General features: G+C 38.8%; 1 protein-coding gene across 1 annotated transcript in view; it reads left to right on the top strand.

Moving 5' to 3' along the window:
* The window catches only part of GRIN2B (glutamate ionotropic receptor NMDA type subunit 2B), a 329,107-nt gene extending 315,195 nt beyond the window's left edge, over positions 1-13,912 (top strand). The window contains exons 11-13 of the mRNA XM_060777190.2: positions 2,279-2,466; positions 3,734-3,972; positions 9,515-13,912. Of these exons, the coding sequence (XP_060633173.2) occupies positions 2,279-2,466; positions 3,734-3,972; positions 9,515-11,410 (2,323 nt within the window). The 3' untranslated portion in view covers positions 11,411-13,912. The remainder of the gene's footprint in view (positions 1-2,278; positions 2,467-3,733; positions 3,973-9,514) is intronic.
* The last annotated feature ends 1,153 nt before the right edge of the window (positions 13,913-15,065 follow it).

Genomic DNA, 15,065 nt, shown 5'->3' with positions numbered 1-15,065 from the left:
GACTATTGGCAAATTGGCAAAAGGAGCTGGGGTGGTGATGACCGACAGGGAACTCTGGCGTGGGCTGGTCCATGAGGTCACGAAGAGTCGGAAACGACTTAACAAATGAACAACACTGGCAAATTTCTCTTGGCCTTTTAGGAAGCTTCTCTGGAATATTCATGTAGCCAAATATATAGCAGAGCATTATCTAAATAAATCATATCCTCATTTTTGTTTTAGCAATTTGATGTGCAAATTAAGAAGAAAAAACCTCATTGTCTTTTCCCTTCAATACACATATTGAGAAGTTGATTGACTCTTTTACAGAAACAGCCACTGAAACTATCAGAAAAGGTCATGATCAAAATTCACCTAAAATTCTGTTTTCACAGTAAATATGAAATATCCCTACCATGTCTGGATCTCCTATTTTAAACAGAGTTCTATCAATTGGACATCTGAACTAGTATTGGATGAGGCAGCTCTGAACATCATGACCTAAATCTAGTTTGTTAGATCTGACTAGAGAAGATCCATTTAATTAATGTGTTTGGTTTACCAAATTTCCACTTATTCAGCAGTCCTGTTCTGGTTTGGACTGATAAACAAGTTTTACACCTGTGACTCCTGCAGGATATGTAAACACAACAGAAATGTAATGCTCACACATACATGCACATATAAATATTGTTGTTTGGGAACATCATTCATATGTGGGCTTATTCTTAAATCCAATGTTATACATGGAAATGATACATGCCATGTTTCAGGTTATTTCTTGTAAAGTGTCAATGAGAATGCTGTCTCTTTCTTGGAGTAGGGATGTAAAGAATATTTTTACCAAAATGACCTGCCCTTTTCACATTTCAGGACTTTTTTTTTTGCATATTGTTCCCTCCAGAATTTTGTGCAGTAAATGGTGTATTTTGAGAAAACATTTGCAAAAGTATCTCTGTATTGTTGAAGGCTTTCATGGCTGGAATCACTGAGTTATTGTATGTTTTTCAGGCTGTGCAGCCATGTTTTAGAAGCATTCTCTCCTGATGTTCTGCCTGCATCTATTGCGAGGTAAACCTCACAAAGTCTGAGGATGCCTGCCATAGATCCAGGTGAAATGTCAGGAGAGAATGCTTCTAGAAGATGTCCACACGGCCTGAAAAACCTACAACCCCAAAGTATCTCTTCTTCACATTCCCCAAATGTGAAAAATATTTTTAAAAGTACAAGATTATAAGAATCTTGTCTAGTAAGGAGACAATCTTTGGCATCTTTCATTCAAACTAAGAAAAAATATTTTAAGCCCAGTCGTTGCACCACTAAGGCAGTCTTAGTCTACCATTCTTCTCCCATTCTATTACCTTCCATTCGTCAGTGCACAATCATATATTTCCCTACACACAAAATAGATTTTTACAGACAATCAGATTTCTTTGAGAATATATGGAGTTGGTCCCACAGTATTTATGTGCTGAATGCATTTCCTTTATTTCTTTTTAAAAGCTCCTTTTAGAGGGCTGATTAGCAGTCTTTGCAGTCACCCAAAATAGTAGAGAGCTGGTTTTTCCACTTGAAGAATATTCTGTAGCATAACCTTCTTCTGGTACCAGAGGAATAAAATAAGAAGAACCTTAGAAGGTTGCAGAGGAACATGCCTTCAGAGCAATATCAGCAGTGCAGTAGCTGATTGTAGCATTTTAAAAGAATCCAGCAGTGATTCCATTCTTCAGTATGAGGTTATTGGGGCAATAAAGAGCTAAAGTTACTGCCCTCACAGGGAGACATAACTCGATCTCCTAACCACTTGTCATCTTTAAAGATGCCCTTGGGACTCTTCACAAGAGCAGGGGTTCAGGCCAAATGTAATCTGAGTAATTACATTTTCCTTAGCACTATCTCCCAGCTGTTTGGTTTAGAAATTGTGTACTTTACTGCTTTAATTCATAATGTTGTTGTGGTAGGCATGTTGGCAAACTGTTGCACTGTAATTTGTATCTGGAATAGAAAACTATTGCTCTACTGACTGAGTTGGACATTTGAACATAGCCTTTTCTTCTTACTCATATCGAACCTCCCCGAAACTGGAAAATTTGCACCCTTACCTCCTGCTTGGAACTGACTCATGAAAACCAGGGCCAGGTTCTAGCTTCCTGTCTTGGCTAATGTCAGGTTATGCTTAATTTTTGCCCTTCCTTCAGCAGTATGAAATGATCCAGGCTTGCGCCTGTCTTGCTTGTTACTATTTTGGAAATTATATATATATATATATATATATATATATTTGTTATTTCCATTGCAGGAAGCTGGATGCTTTTATCTATGATGCAGCTGTGCTAAACTACATGGCTGGCAGAGATGAAGGCTGCAAGCTGGTGACAATTGGCAGTGGGAAGGTCTTTGCTTCCACGGGGTATGGCATTGCTATCCAGAAGAATTCAGGCTGGAAACGTCAAGTGGATCTGGCAATCCTACAGCTTTTTGGTGATGGTAAGTGATTTGGATGGAAAGTATGGGACTATCTTCTCCTGATAATGTTTCAAAACTTACCAAAACCTGTCCTCTCATGTTTCAGACTTCATGCAAAGATTATAGATGTCTGAAACATCGTGGAAGTTATGCTTTATAGCGGTTGGTTGGTTGGTTTATTAATTTTCTTATGATAATTAGAGGTAGAATCCTGAACACCTTACAAATGTAGTAATTGTATGTGTGTGAGTGTGTGTGTGTGTGTGTGTGTGCACATTTTGGCTCTTCAGAATATATTTACATGGAAAATTTATCAACTCTATCTATGTCACAACAAATACAAATGCACTGTAACTGGAAATAGAAGTGGAGGCATGGAAGGTTCATTCATTTCTTAAAAAGAGGTTGATTTGGGAATTCTGAAGGAAAACATAGAATGAAACCTGTCAGTCCTTTCCCTTTTATCAGTGGAAAAATTGCATCAGTGGAATTTTTGTGAGGGTGTAAATAGAAAACCCGCTTCATTCTAGGAAAAACCTTTCTTTCATTCTAAATCCCTCTTTGTTTTTATTGTCTGTATGCTTCTTTCTAGGAAATTGCAGGGGAATGTTACTAGACCATTCAGTTTCTTTCATATTACCACGAGAGGTTTTTGTACATTCTTTTCTATGTCCCACAACAGCTAACAAAATTGTAAAGTAAACCTCTCTTAGGACAATTCAATACATTTTAATAAGAGGTACATGAGGTAGATAATTATGCAAATATCAATATGCCAAACAAAAGAACGCAGAACAGCAAATATTCACTAGAATTAAAAAAAATCTACTGATAATTCATAAACCTAATAGTAAAAAGACAAAGCTAATATCAAAGAACACACAAAAATAAATATACTGTATCCAAAAGTTTACATATAAATATTTCAAATTTGTATATGAACCAATTTGTGCAATCCTATGGTTTTCATAGTTTTCTTTGAAAATACATTTACAGATTTTGCCAAATCTTTTCTCTGAAATTTAGCCTACACCTATTGGTATCCGTTGGCCGTCTCCCATCCAAGTACTAACCAGGGCTGACCCTTCCTAATTTTTAAGATTAGATGGAATCTGGTGTGTTAGGGTTGTCTAACCAACACATTCAAAAGTGATTGCATCTTCACCCAAGATTTTTGTTACATACTCTCTTGTGGTCTTTAGGAAGTCACTATAAGCTACATTTCATGGAAACCTGGGAATAGTCTAATTCAGTATTCACTTTTATTCCTTCCCATCTGTCTTTACAGGAGAGATGGAGGAGCTTGAAGCTCTCTGGCTCACTGGGATTTGCCACAATGAGAAGAATGAAGTCATGAGCAGCCAGCTGGACATAGATAACATGGCTGGAGTCTTCTATATGTTGGGGGCAGCCATGGCTCTCAGTCTTATCACCTTCATCGCTGAACATCTCTTTTATTGGCAGTTCCGCCACTGCTTCATGGGTGTCTGCTCTGGCAAGCCTGGTGTGGTTTTCTCCATCAGCAGGGTATGTACACACAGCCAAAATGGCGGAAGAGTTGTTCTTATGATCATTTCCTTCATCCAGGCAAATTAGGGCAGTTGATGCCAATATTGTTTAGATAATCTCATTATACTTATAGGTCTGGACAGCAGTCTTTCTCACCACATCTTTGCTAGACTGTTCACCCTCACAAAGGTAATGGAGAGGAGAGATATGTAGAAACTGTTATATCATGGAGCACAGCCACACACACGCACACCATTTTTGGGAGCATTGCTGCATCATCATCTGATATCATTTGGTGGGCAATTCCAAATTATATTTTAAAATGGAATTTGGGTTTCCAATCACTCAAAACAAGTATATTATTTTCCCAATTGGAGAAATGGAGTGAAAAACTACTACTGAGTTTTTTGTGTCTGTGTTAGTTTGGGGGGGGGGGGGTGTAATGGGAGGACGGACTCTGAAACAAATTATTCCACTTGCTTCAATTTTAGGCATTGGGTAGATCTTATTTATTTCTTTACTTTATTTATATCCTGCCTTTCTCTACCCCGAGGGGGACTCAAGGCAGCTTACAGCATACAATATCCAACTAAAAACATGGTTTAAAATTAAAAACATAATAAACATAATTAAAATACATTTCAATGAATCACATCATCCAGAGTCAGACGCCAAGGCCATTCCGTAGTCATATTGTACTTTTCCATATTAACATTTCTGCACTCCTCTATTTTTCAAAAGCCTGGTCCCAGACATTTTATTTAGAATTCAAAGACATTTAATGTAGATGAAAGCTACAGTATATTACGTTCTGTAAATAATTTGATATGTTACTAATTGGGGAAGTAGCTGTGTTACCATTGTTGCTTAGAATGTAGAATATTATGTTCGAAAATTAATTTGATACTATTAAACATTTGAAAGTTGGAAATTAATTAATTAGCATCAGCACTAATAATTGAGTAATGTTGTTATTTTTGTTAGTGAGCTTGTCAGTTGAGATGTTATTCCTGAGACACAACACGAGAAGGCATAGAAGTTGTCACTGTTGACCCTAATTGCTCATTTGTTTCTTGCTGTCTTTTCCTTATAAAAAGCATTTCCTTCCTCCAGCCTAGTGATTTTTTTCTTGCCAGGTGGACTGAAAAGCTCACAGTATAATTATTGTCTGGAAATGGTTGGAGTCCAACATGTATGTTAACTGTCAAGTTGAGAAAGGCAGAGCATGAAATCTATTTGCAACCTACCAAATTAAGTTTCACTGTCTTAAGTTGAAACAAGAGGCATTATCTAAGGAGGTAATGCCTCTTGTTTCAACACAAATAAATTAATTGGATGGGCTACGGAAACAGAAGCGATAAAGAATTGTATGATAAGATGGGCAAAGAATATTGGTAGACCCATCAAATTAGTGGAATGGGAGCAAATATAGACTAAAAAAATTAATATATATATATGTGTGTCAGACTTAAAAGAAAATTGGCTTAAAATGATACACCAATGGCATATGACCCCCACCCCCAAATAGGAATAATATACAAAAATAAAGATACAAAGTGTTGGATGTGCTAATTACAAGAAAGCTCCTACTATCATATATGGAGGACATGTGAAAAAACAATTGGATATTGGAAAATTATTCACAGAGAAAGCCAAAAGATTCTTAAAACAAGCTTCCCAATGAAGCCCGAATATTATCTATTAGGATTGACTGACACAGAATTTGATCTTAATGGAGACATTTTATTTACTTATCTAACAACTGCTGCAAGGATAATCTTTGCAAAATATTGGAAAGCAGAAGAAATACCAACTAATGATCAATGGATAGACAAAGTGATAGGAATAAAAGACATGAACAGATTAACATTTCTAATGAGGACAAATTGGGGTAGACACATGAAGATTACAGACTGGAAATCCTTTGATGATTACATAAATATAGACACTTAAAGAAGAAATAGAGTTATTTTGGTGTGAACTGTTGGGGGAGAATAAGGGGAAAAGGAAGTTAATATAAACGTTCTCTTTTTTGGGAACGTAAGAGGTTTCAAAAGTAAGAGACGTAAGGAAGACGAATAGAAGACAACACCACTCTTTTTTTCTTTTTTCTTTGCTTTTCCATGACACCACCCATGACATCCCTTCCTCTGCCTCCTAATTCAGCTCCCTCTCCATTCCTTCCCCCATTTTCCTTCCCATGGTCCTTTCTTTCTATAATTCCCATTCTTTTTTCTTTTTATTCTTGCGTTTTTTGTTTCTATTGTATTAATAATATGAAACTCACTCAATAAAAATTAAATAATAATAATAAAAAGTTTCACTGTCAACTACATTCCTTGTTTCTTCCCATTTGCACCAACATGTGCACTTCCCTTACTCTTGAAACATCTTGTTTCTTAAAGGTTAATAAGGAATGATGTATTTCAATTAGTGGATACTGATCTACTGAAAGTGCAGCAATAAGCAGATAGCTATAAATATCAGCCAGGGAATCAAAGGTGTAGAATTCTTAATTAGAAATGAGAACCTTTGAGCACTTGTAGACCATTTTTCTGCTCAGCTGAATCATTGCATGCTTTCTGCCTCTTCACTCCCAATGAGGAAATGTGGTCTGTAAAGATCAGTCATAGAACGTGTCAGAGTTATGCATGCTAGAGCTAGGGACTCCAAATTCAGTTTATAGCATCATTCATCACACTAGAGGGGGAAAAATCAACTTAAAATATGGTTTCTGCCTCCTGCAGAATTCTGGGGTTTCTAGTTTAGGGAGGAGCCTTTAACAGCCTCACTAAACTACAAACCCCAAAATTCTGCAGGAGACAGAACCAGCTTTTAAGTGGATTTTTTCTCTAGTATGATGAACTTTGCAACAATCTTATTTTAATTGTATCATCAGAAATGTGCAGGTAAAAAGAAGCCATGGGAAAAGCAGAATGGAATGAGTGGATAGAGAAATGGAGAGGAAGTTGAGAGAGAAGGAAATGGTGGTGACCAGAGTAGGAAAACGTTTCGTTATTTAACCTTATGTGAGCAACAATAAAATTACATTTAACTCAAAAATATTAAACAAATTGTATATTATACAATATTATACACTATAAAGGTGGTAATATACAGTATAATATTGTACCATAACATACATAGAAGTCCAGAATATAATAAATACAGAAGTTAGTGAAGAGAATCACATGCATATACAAAATCCAAATGACTCCCAACCCTTAATTTCAATGCCACTTTATTGGGGATGTGAGGGGGAAGCCAGCTTTCATTGTGAGAGGGCTCTTGCTGATAGCAAGAAGTTTCAGATTTTGGAATATTTCAGATTTCTAGATAAGGGTGACTAAACTTTACCTGTTTACTAGCATAGGCTTTGCAGGTTGAAAAAATGTTTAATAAAACATCCCATTTTTATACAGATACCTTTGCCATGATTGGGAAAGGAGAGTTAACACTTCGTGAGTCAATAGCTATAAATAAAATGAATACCAAAAACTGGAGTTTGCACGAAGGAACAGGAGTATGCGTCAAGTGAATTAATACCTTGTACTTAAAGCCCTGGCTTCACAGTCTCTAATTCCTCAGTGGACAAATCTTTTCATAGGCCTGTTCCCAACATTTTAAATAATATCTGCTAAAGGGAATGTTGTCCTCATTTAGAGCACTACAATCAATACTAGGAATCATGCCCAGAAACAAACTAAAAATCAGTGTAGTGCAAGGGTGGGCAACTGTACAGGAGAGAGGTGCCAATTTTGCCCTCACAGCTTTTCTGGAAGCTGCGTCATGCTGTTTAGGGTGAACTGGAAGTCACACTGTGTTACTCCTCACCTCCATTTTTCCTCATTGTTTGTTTTGTTTATTTTTTTAAAAAAATCATAAGTTGTTCAAACAAATAGCATCAGCAAAGATACAGTATCATATAGACATTTTGCATTCTACAATTTAAACATTCTTTTCTTGAGCATCGCATACACACACACACACACACGGATTAATTAAATACCTTAACATCCAGAATTAATAAAGCAAGATAATGATAATATGATCATAATGATAATTAGTAAAATAAAATAATAATAAAAATCATAATCATAACAACAAAAGAAGACATAAATTAGTTTAGAACTTTCCTTATTTAAAATATACTGTATTTATAGTGGTAATACAATAATTCGAATTACAAATATATTTAACTTTTTTCCCTTTTTTCCTCTCCCTCTCCCCCCATTCCCCTTCTTTGTGCCATCTTCCCCTGGACCAACTTATCTAAGTCTTTATCACCAAAATGCCCCCTTTTCTGTTGCAGGTTTGTTCCCCTCTTCTTCAGTAAACACAAATTCTATAAATTTCCCCCATATTTTCCAAAAGTCTGTTTGTTTCCATTTCCCCCTTTTGACTTTGATGTCACAAGTCAGTTTGTCATTAATTGCTATATTCCAAACGTCTCTATGCCATTCTTCCAGTTGGATTTCACTTTTATCTTTCCATTTTTAGCTATTATCAGTCTTGCTACCATTAATAAACTGGAGATTAGTTCGCTCACTTCTTGTGAGGATTTAGTATTGTCATACACGAATTTTGCTCATTTTAAAACCCTTTGGGGGGTGTTTCAGGTTTGGGGTTTCTGGGGGTATGGGAGATGCAAACTAACACATTTGCAGAGAATTTGTGGATCATTTGTGATCTGGTTTGGAAGAACACATCTCTAAACAGCACATTTTTAATAGTTTTGTGAGTTAGCAGAGTTTTAGGGTAGCTTGTGGGTGGGCTGCAAAAAAAATGGCTCAGGGGACATATGCAGCCCATGGGCCAGATTTTCCCCAACCCTAATGTGGTGGATAAAGCACTACCAAATAGTCTACTTGTACCCATTATGCACATGGATGGTCAATGGGATGCTGCAGAAGATGAAGATTCAGAATCAGCACTCTATGTGTATTATACTAGTTAATAACTTGAAGAGTTAGCAGGGCAATGAAAGAATAGTGGCTTAATTAACAAACTGAAAAGGGGTTATAGATGGTGTATAAAGTGTAACTGATAAGTACTAGTTCCGACAAAAGCTGCCACATAAATATATGAAAACAATGTGCAGTTTAACAGCATTCCTGAGCCTCACCATTAGGTGTGTTCATGTGTTCGCTATGATGTCTAAGAAAAGTAAATTCAACTCATTCAGTTAGGAGCTGAATAATTTTCTAGATTCATTGCAATTTAAGAATGAGAAGCAAATAGATAAAAAATATGAAAGAATATGGATACCACAGATATGTCTCTCATATTTTAACAATATGAAAAAGGTTTGAAATAGGATACTTTCCTGTGAAATTTAGATTCCCAGTCTTGCTCTACATCAATGGGCAATCTACAACCCGTGGGTCCCCAGATGTTTTGGTATTCAACTTCCAGAAATCTTAACGGTTGATAAACTGGCTGAGATTTCTGGGCATTGTAGGTCAAAACAGCTGGGGACCCACAGGTTGAGAATCACTTCTCTACAGTATCTTTGCTGGACTTCTCTGCTAAACTTCCTATTTGCTGTTCTCCATTACAGGGTATTTACAGCTGCATCCATGGAGTAGCTATTGAAGATCGCCATTCTTCAATGAACTCCCCCACTGCCACCATGAACAATACCCATTCTAACATTTTGCGCCTGCTCCGAACAGCAAAGAACATGGCAAACCTTTCAGGGGTCAATGGCTCACCACAAAGTGCCCTGGATTTCATTCGCCGTGAATCATCTGTCTATGATATCTCAGAGCACCGCCGCAGCTTCACTCACTCTGACTGCAAATCTTATAACAACCCACCCTGTGAAGAGAACCTTTTTAGTGATTACATTAGTGAAGTAGAAAGGACCTTTGGGAATTTACAGTTGAAAGAAAGTAATGTTTACCAAGACCATTATCACCACCACCATCGCCCCCATAGCATAGGCAGTGCCAGCTCCTTAGATGGACTGTATGACTGTGATAATCCACCTTTCTCTGCCCAGCCTCGGCCCCTCAGTAAGAAGCCATTAGATATTGGTTTGCCACCATCCAAACATGGCCCACTAGGTGATATTTATGGCAAGTTGTCTTTCAAGAATGATCGGTACAGTGGAGGGGGTCATGATGACTTGATACGTTCAGATGTCTCAGACATATCTACTCATACAGTGACTTATGGCAACATTGAGGGCAATGCTGCAAAGCGACGAAAACAGCAGTATAAGGATAGCTTAAAGAAACGACCCGCTTCAGCTAAGTCACGGAGAGAGTTCGATGAGATTGAGTTGGCTTATCGTCGGCGTCCCCGATCCCCAGATCACAAACGCTACTTCAGGGACAAGGAAGGGCTGAGAGATTTCTATTTGGACCAGTTCCGGGCTAAGGAGAACTCGCCACACTGGGAGCATGTGGATCTGACAGATATTTATAAAGAGCGGGGAGATGACTTCAAACGTGATACGATAGGGGGAGCAGGGACATGCACTAATCGGACCCACCACAAACATGGGTCGGGGGAATTTGGAGCAAACAATGAGCACAAGCACAGTGTTGTGAGTGGGGTACCAGCACCATGGGAGAAAAACCTCACAAATCTTGATTGGGAAGAACGACCAGGGGCTAATTATTGCCGCAGTTGCCCATCTAAGCTGCACAACTACACTCCAACAGTGGTGGGACAGAACTCCACCCGTCAGCCATGCATCCGGTGTGAAGCCTGCAAGAAAGCAGGCAACCTCTATGACATCAGTGAGGACAACTCCCTTCAAGAGCTGGATCAGCCCTCTGCTCCTGTGCCAGTGGCAACCAGCACCTCCACTACCAAGTATCCTCAGAGCCCTTCCAACTCTGCCTCCAAAGTGCAGAAGAAGAATCGCAACAAGCTCCGCCGGCAGCACTCCTATGACACCTTTGTGGATCTGCAAAAGGAAGATGCATCCTTGGCACCCCGTAGTGTGAGCCTGAAAGACAAGGGCCGATTTTTGGAAGGAAGTCCCTATGCCCATATGTTTGAGATGCCACCAAACGAGTCCACATTTGTCAACAACAAGTCCTCAGTGCCCGCTACCAGCCACCACCACCACAACAATCCTGGCATTGGTGGTGGTTATATGCTCAGCAAGTCGCTCTACCCTGACCGGGTCACTCAAAACCCTTTCATCCCCACTTTTGGGGATGACCAGTGCTTGCTCCATGGCAGCAAATCCTATTTCTTCAGGCAGCCTGTGGTGGCAGCAGGGCCCAAGGCCAGGCCAGACTTCCGAGCCATTGTCACCACCAACAAGCCGGTGGTCTCAGCCCTTCACGGGGCTGTGCCAGCCCGTTTCCAGAAGGACATCTGTATAGGGAACCAGTCAAACCCCTGTGTGCCTAACAACAAAAACCCCAGGGCTTTCAATGGCTCCAGCAACGGGCATGTTTATGAGAAACTTTCCAGTATTGAATCTGATGTCTGAGTGATGGGGAAAAGCATGGGAGGGGATGGTACAGGAAATGCAAAGTGTGGGAGGGGCAGGTGGTGGGTTCAGACCTAGTTCCCATTTGCTACTCTTCTGCTACTCTTTTTTTCTTCATGGAATATTGGAGGTCTGCTTAGGCAGCACTGATGAGAAGTGCCACCTCTTTCTTTCCCCATTCCCTCACCCCTGACTATCTCTTTTCATTTCCCCACTCGCAGTTCCATTCCTGGTCATCACATGTCAAAGCTTAGTAGCTTAGCTTGTGTTTTCACAATTGGAAATGCAGGGCATGGAAGAGATGAGGTCGACATATGAACGGGGGCAACGGTCACAGAATTTCAAGGTTTCTTAGCATCAGACTGTGATAGTTGGTACAGATATAAGAATGTGGCATAAGGTGAAAGGTAGAAGAGATTAAATGGGCACAAAGAAGTTGTAATCTTTGTCTTTTAAAACCGAATTGATGGAATACAAAATAGTGTGGCATAGGTGTTATGCAGTATATTCTGATAGCATGCAGAGATCCATTCAGTTCTTTTATAACCCTGTGGGTTAAAGGCTAAAATATGGGTCAAAGCATATATAAGTGTGTCAACATGTACTGAAATCTTAGCATGTTTATGAGAAGGAGGGATGGTTCAACAAATGCACAGCTGCAGCCAGTAGTCCAGTTGTCATAATTTAGTGAGAACTCTCCTGAAAGATAAATTGGACTTATAGAAGTGAATACCAATGAGACCAGGTGAATCCCAGAAAATGCCTTTGGAAAATTTAAAAAATGAGTGCCCAAGGGAGGGGAGAGAGGCAAATTTTCCCTACTCATGAACAACTCATTACTAATTTTGAAATCATGAACTCTCAAATGTGGGTTGGTTTATGCACAAGCTTATAACATAAACAATAATTTTTAGAAACATCAATGATGAAAACAAAAATAAGAAAAATAGCATCACTAAGATATTTAGTTGACAAACCCAGCAGAGCAAGCCTTTGCAATATAAGGGTATATAAAGGGCAAATAAAAGGAATAAAAAGGAAAACAGGCTCGAGAACTCAGAAAAGTCTGTTGTTCAGATAGACTGAAAGTGGGAGAGTGGAATCAGCCACCTTTCCTTCCTATTTCTTATCACATAGAGTGAGTTTGTGACTATATTGAAAAGGCTTTCTCTGCTGTTGGTACTGAAGCATTACTTTGGAGCAGAAAGTGCAAGAAGCTGGTGTTGCTGGTGGAAATAGGGCCAGCACAACTCAGACATGTGTATATGTATATTTATTGAATATATACTTATATTTGATAATTATAGTGTTGTGGAAATATATGGCTTGTCTTCCACAGGGCAATAGGTGAAGAAACATCCAATCCCATAGGTGTTGTGGTGGGGGCTGGCAAGCAGAGGTAAAAAGCAGGAGGGTATAAAACAAAGGAAGAGATCAGGAGGTGCTATGCTGAACAAGTGGGATTTTTTTTTATCTAGCAACTTCAGAGTTGTGCTGGCCCTGTTTGCAGCACATATAGTATTGGTAATCACAGTTTTGCTGCTGCGGAAGACTTCTGTAAATGCAAGTTAAAACTATGTACATGGTAGAAGTGAAATTGTTTTCATTTACAGCAGGAACCCTCAGGTAAGGGCAATGAGTCCACTGTTGCTTCCCAAATATGTGGCAAAATGTCTCACTTTTTCATGGGTCTGCTCTTCAGCTTTCCTAGCAGGAAAGGAGGGTGACAAGTGCTCTTTTGCTATATCTAGTCCATTGCAGCTGAACTGGATGCATGGAGAGGCACAGGCCCTGAACTTTGGAAGCAGCCAGTCTTTTTTCAAGCCACATTTCCTGCAGTTGTTCCTTCTCTCATTATCCTTCTAACCACAGCCCACTTGGCTTCATCTTAACACCTTTCTTGCATTTACACCAAATGAAGGCCTTGCTTTTGGGGTAGAAGGGGTAAGATTGAACCTGAACATTTGTGAAATGGGAATTCTCCCACTTTTAGATTTTCTGAGTAAGTTATGGAAGGGGCAGTGCCCTCTCTATGGCTGGAAGAGCCGAATGATTTGCAGTTCCTCTGCTCCCTCCCCTCTGAAGAAAGCGATACTTGCCTAGCAATCTGCAGAACAAAAAAATGGCAATGCTGAATCTTCTGACAAGGGCAGCTGAGAAGGCATTCATTTCATTTGTAAATAAGGTTTTTTTCTATTTTGTTTTGTATAAACTAGTGCTTCTCTTGTGAATATTCAGGTTTAGAGAGGAGAGGGGTTTTAGGTTTTGTTTCCCCCCTACAACTTTCAGGCTGGAAGTAGTTTTATGTGTGCCCAGGCCATTAAAATGGTGGAGAATGAAAAATTGCATGCATTGAATACCTCTTTCTAACCTGCACCCATCACATTTTTTTCTTTCATGGTCAGAAAATGGCATTACATTAATTTTAGCCTTGCTAGTGTTTGTGACAATAGAAGCACACCACCTCCTTTCCTTGATTATAAACTAATTCCATGTCATGAACTTTCCCTGGAACACTAGTCCTGAGACTTTGTGCTGTTTTCCCATGGTGATGGGGTGAACTATCATTTTGAATGTTCAGTTTAGATCATCACCCAACACTACAGGGACTTCTCCAAAGTTATGTCGGCTTGGAAACCTTGAGAATGGGAAATGCCCCCAGTTTACTAGTACTTGAGGTTTATTTGAGCTGGGTTTGACTGTACTGATAAGCCTGCCTCTGGCAGCTATTTCAGTATTCCCATCCCTTCAGCTGAAACCAAAAACATTAGAAAAACATACTTCGGAGAAAAGTGAAGTTAAAAAAACAAACCAAAAAGATGCTAACTGAACTCTCAGAATGATTCCAGAGTTATGTTTTAGGTTAAGGTTCACTATTGCTCTCATTTTCATATAACCTTTTCCTCTGAGGTTAGCTCAGTTTGAACACTGAAAAACATGTTTACATTTATAGGTTTAAGTTTGATAATATTCAAGTGCTTTACAAATGTTAATTTGTTTGCACGGAGCAAGACAAATGTCTCCTTTAACGATGACTAGAAATGTTGGAGGACTTTCAACGATATTTCATCTGCAGGTATCTTGTGTATTGCCTTGACACGTATTAGCCTCTTGGGCTTTGCCACTTATCTTTCATTGCAACATACGGTTTTCTTTTTGTTGAAATATGACCAAGAGGGAAAAGGCTGATTGTTTGAATCACACATATAAGTGACACTTGGAACACCAATTGATATTTAAGATTCTGAGTGTTATTTTGCTGAAAATATCAAGTGAACATGACAGAAAACGTTAATATCAGGTGTCTGTTTATGCTAGAGTGAGGGCAGTAATGCTGGTTTCTTAATTTGCCAAAATTCCAAGACTTTGTACAACAGTCCAAATTTATGTTGATCATCAACTCAAAAATGCAGTTTTTTCTTCCCTCTTAGGAAAATGTAAGTAGTTCCTAACATTCTTGTTAATTTTTAAGATTGATTTCCCCAGTGAACTAAAGTTGATTGTCTCTTTCGTGGGTGAGTGGTTCTGTCCCTGAACTTACATAACATAACTGGTATGGTTCTTGGCCTGACATCTCTTGCCATTCATGTTTTAGAAGGGTTTTTAAAAATACATTTTAATATTCATTCTTCCAGAGCCATGATGACACATGTAT

The sequence above is a fragment of the Anolis sagrei genome, chromosome 5 (assembly GCF_037176765.1).
Source record: "Anolis sagrei isolate rAnoSag1 chromosome 5, rAnoSag1.mat, whole genome shotgun sequence".
NCBI lineage: Eukaryota > Metazoa > Chordata > Lepidosauria > Squamata > Dactyloidae > Anolis > Anolis sagrei.
The sequence above is the reverse complement of the archived record's forward strand: the minus strand, read 5'-3'. Positions and strand labels throughout refer to the sequence as shown.